The sequence below is a fragment of the Thermobia domestica genome, chromosome 10, assembly GCF_964235325.1.
Source record: "Thermobia domestica chromosome 10, izTheDome1.hap1.1, whole genome shotgun sequence".
Lineage (NCBI taxonomy): Eukaryota > Metazoa > Arthropoda > Insecta > Zygentoma > Lepismatidae > Thermobia > Thermobia domestica.
In genome coordinates this window covers 225,744,118-225,746,809 of record NC_137463.1, presented here as the reverse complement: position 1 = coordinate 225,746,809, position 2,692 = coordinate 225,744,118, and the positions used below count along the sequence as shown (strand labels likewise).

Sequence of the window (2,692 nt, the reverse complement as noted above, 5' to 3'; positions counted from 1 at the left end):
TGGAAAATAATCTCTGTAAGTTTGTCAAACTCGTGTAGGGTAGACCGGGGTACGTTGATACAGAGTATAAGTTGATACACTGCTTCTTACGTCATAGTGCCCGCCCGCAGCTTCGTTGTTTTCCAGAGGAAGGAACACAGTACAGGAGCCATCAGTTTGAGTTTGACATTCGTTCACGTTGTGTTGAAGTGGTGAGGTTATTAAGCAAAAACTGTTTTTGATAACCCAGAGTAAATTTTTTTGTTCTCACATCATGTGACTTCAGCTAATGGAGCCTAGGCATTGGCGACCGACTGGCGTGGGAACTTATTGGACCCTTCAAAGTTAGATATTTTTATTCTTGTTGATTGTTTTCATGAGCATGTTTCTTGCGTAACACGTTACAAGTAAGATGGCGTTATTTGGGGCAGGTTGATATGTTTAAAATGAGGCAAGTTGATACGGTGTATCAACTTACCCCCAACCAGTGTTTATTTTTTCCTTTCTTTTTTCAGCAGAAGATGGTTGTGAAGAAAACAAAGAGGGGAGGAATTCCAGTTGAGACACTTGAAAGAGCATAAGCTGATATGAAATAAGGAAAATTATCATTGAGGGGGGCCTGCTAAGACCTACGGCATTGACTAAATGACCTTACTAAGGTACAAAACGGAAAGGGAAAATAAATTTGTTGCTCAAGTCGGTTATTCTAAACATCCACAAGTTCTTACAGGTGAGTGATCTGGAACTTCAGCTGAAAGAGCCTGAAAGAGGAATTTCAGCTACTTCACTGCTCGCTCTAAGTTATTTTATGGGTTAAGTCCCAAAGATGTTAGTCGTTTGGCCTATGAATTAGTAGTTGCAAATAACCTTAACATTCCAGACACTTGGACAACTACGAAATTAGCAACATGTGAATGGTTTACAGCTTATATGAAAAGGTACCCCACGCTTTCCCCTCAGATCTTCTGAAGCAACAAGTCTCAGCCGCGCCACTAGTTTCAACAAGTACAGTGTGTTTTCTTTTGTTTTTTCAAATTTAAAAAGTTTTAGATCAGTATCAGTTTCTACCAGAAGATATTTGGAATGTTGATGAGACGGCTGTGCAAACAGTTCAAAAGCCAGCCAAAATAGTGGCTGGAAAAGGTTCTCGTCAAGTGTGTAGGGTGACGTTGGCAGAGCAGAGATCAACAGTGACAATGACCATTGCTGTAAACGCTATTGGAAATTCAGTTCCGCCAATGTTTATTTTCCCTAGGGTTTTCTACAAGGACCATTTCGTTAGCGATGGACCTCCTGGATGCATTGGGACAGCATATCCATCCGGATGGATGAATGAAGAGACATTTTTGTTATTTGTGCAACACTTTCATAAGCACGTGAAGTATACAAAAGAACGTGCTTGTTTGCTTCTTTTGGATAACCACGAATCTAATCTATCCGTAAGTGTTGTGAACTTCTGTAAGGACAATGACATTATATTATCGTCATTCCCACCACACACATCACATCTCTTACAACCATTAGATAAATCAGTCTGCGGGCCTTTCAAGAAATACTATTTCGCTGCAGTGAACAATTGGATGACAAACAATCCTGCAAAGACAGTGACAATCTATGACATTCCCGCTATTGTGAATGCTGCTCTTCCTTCCGCTCTAACACAGAAAAATATTTATCTGGCTTCAAGGCTTACGGTATAGCACCATCCAATCCAGAAATGTTCAGTGATGATAATTTTCTGTCATCTTCAGTTACTAATCGCGAAGTTAATGCTGGCATAAATACTATTAAAAATCTTCCTGAGAGTTATCATCAATCAACATCCACAAACATGAATCTAATGGAAAACACGGATTCAGAAGAACAATTTGAAGCCGTTCCTTCCACCAACAGTGCAAAAGATAACGTTTAGATATCGAATAGGCCAACTTTAGTAGGCCTAAGTCCTCAAGATATTCGACATATCCAAAGGCCTCTGAACGCTCAGTGAAAGGAACAAACAGGCAACGTATGATATGATCCATTCTTACATAAACTCCAGAGATGGCTAGATTGGAAAATAAATCTCGCGAAAAAAGTTAAAAAGCAAAGCACAGTAACAGCAAAGAAAAATCTATCAAAGTTGTTAGAGATCCCTAAGAATAAAGGTAAAGGAAGTGGTTTCACACAAAATACAAGTGAGAGAAAACGTTTAAATCAACATGACGATTCAGCAGACTCAGATGAATACTCATATTGCTTGTGTTTGAGGTGTCTTGAGCCTTTCTCTGCTTGTAAGCCAGGGGAGAAATGGATTCACTGCATTTCGTGTAAACAGTGGGCTCATCTCAAATATGGAGAAGACAGTCCAACATACATGTGCCTTCACTGTAACTCAGATTGGGAAGTTTCATCCGCCGACAATGAGGAGAAATAATCTGCTGTTTTATAAAGACAGAGTGAGGATGTAGCTAGGTCCATTTCACGACTGCTAAAACTGTCGTCAAATAACTTTCAAATAGACCTACATTTATTTAGTTTTAGTATCTTTATATAAAAAAATATTTTGTTATGAAAAGTAGTAAACAGAATATAGCCTACAGCTGTTTTATAAGGACTGAGTGAGAAAGTAGCAAGATCTATTTCACGACTGTCGTTAAAACTATCATAAAAAATCAAATTTTGAATAGGCATACTCTTATTTAGTTTTAGTATATATGTAGCTATATATTGT

At 38.5% G+C, this 2,692-nt stretch overlaps 1 protein-coding gene across 1 annotated transcript; it reads left to right on the top strand.

The window, feature by feature from the left end:
• The first annotated feature begins 624 nt into the window (after positions 1-624).
• Positions 625-1,679, top strand: LOC145661815 (uncharacterized). The gene is made up of 2 exons (XM_081727151.1): positions 625-709; positions 1,024-1,679. Exons 1-2 carry the CDS (start codon positions 625-627, stop codon positions 1,677-1,679), a joined length of 741 nt encoding a protein of 246 aa, XP_081583277.1.
• The last annotated feature ends 1,013 nt before the right edge of the window (positions 1,680-2,692 follow it).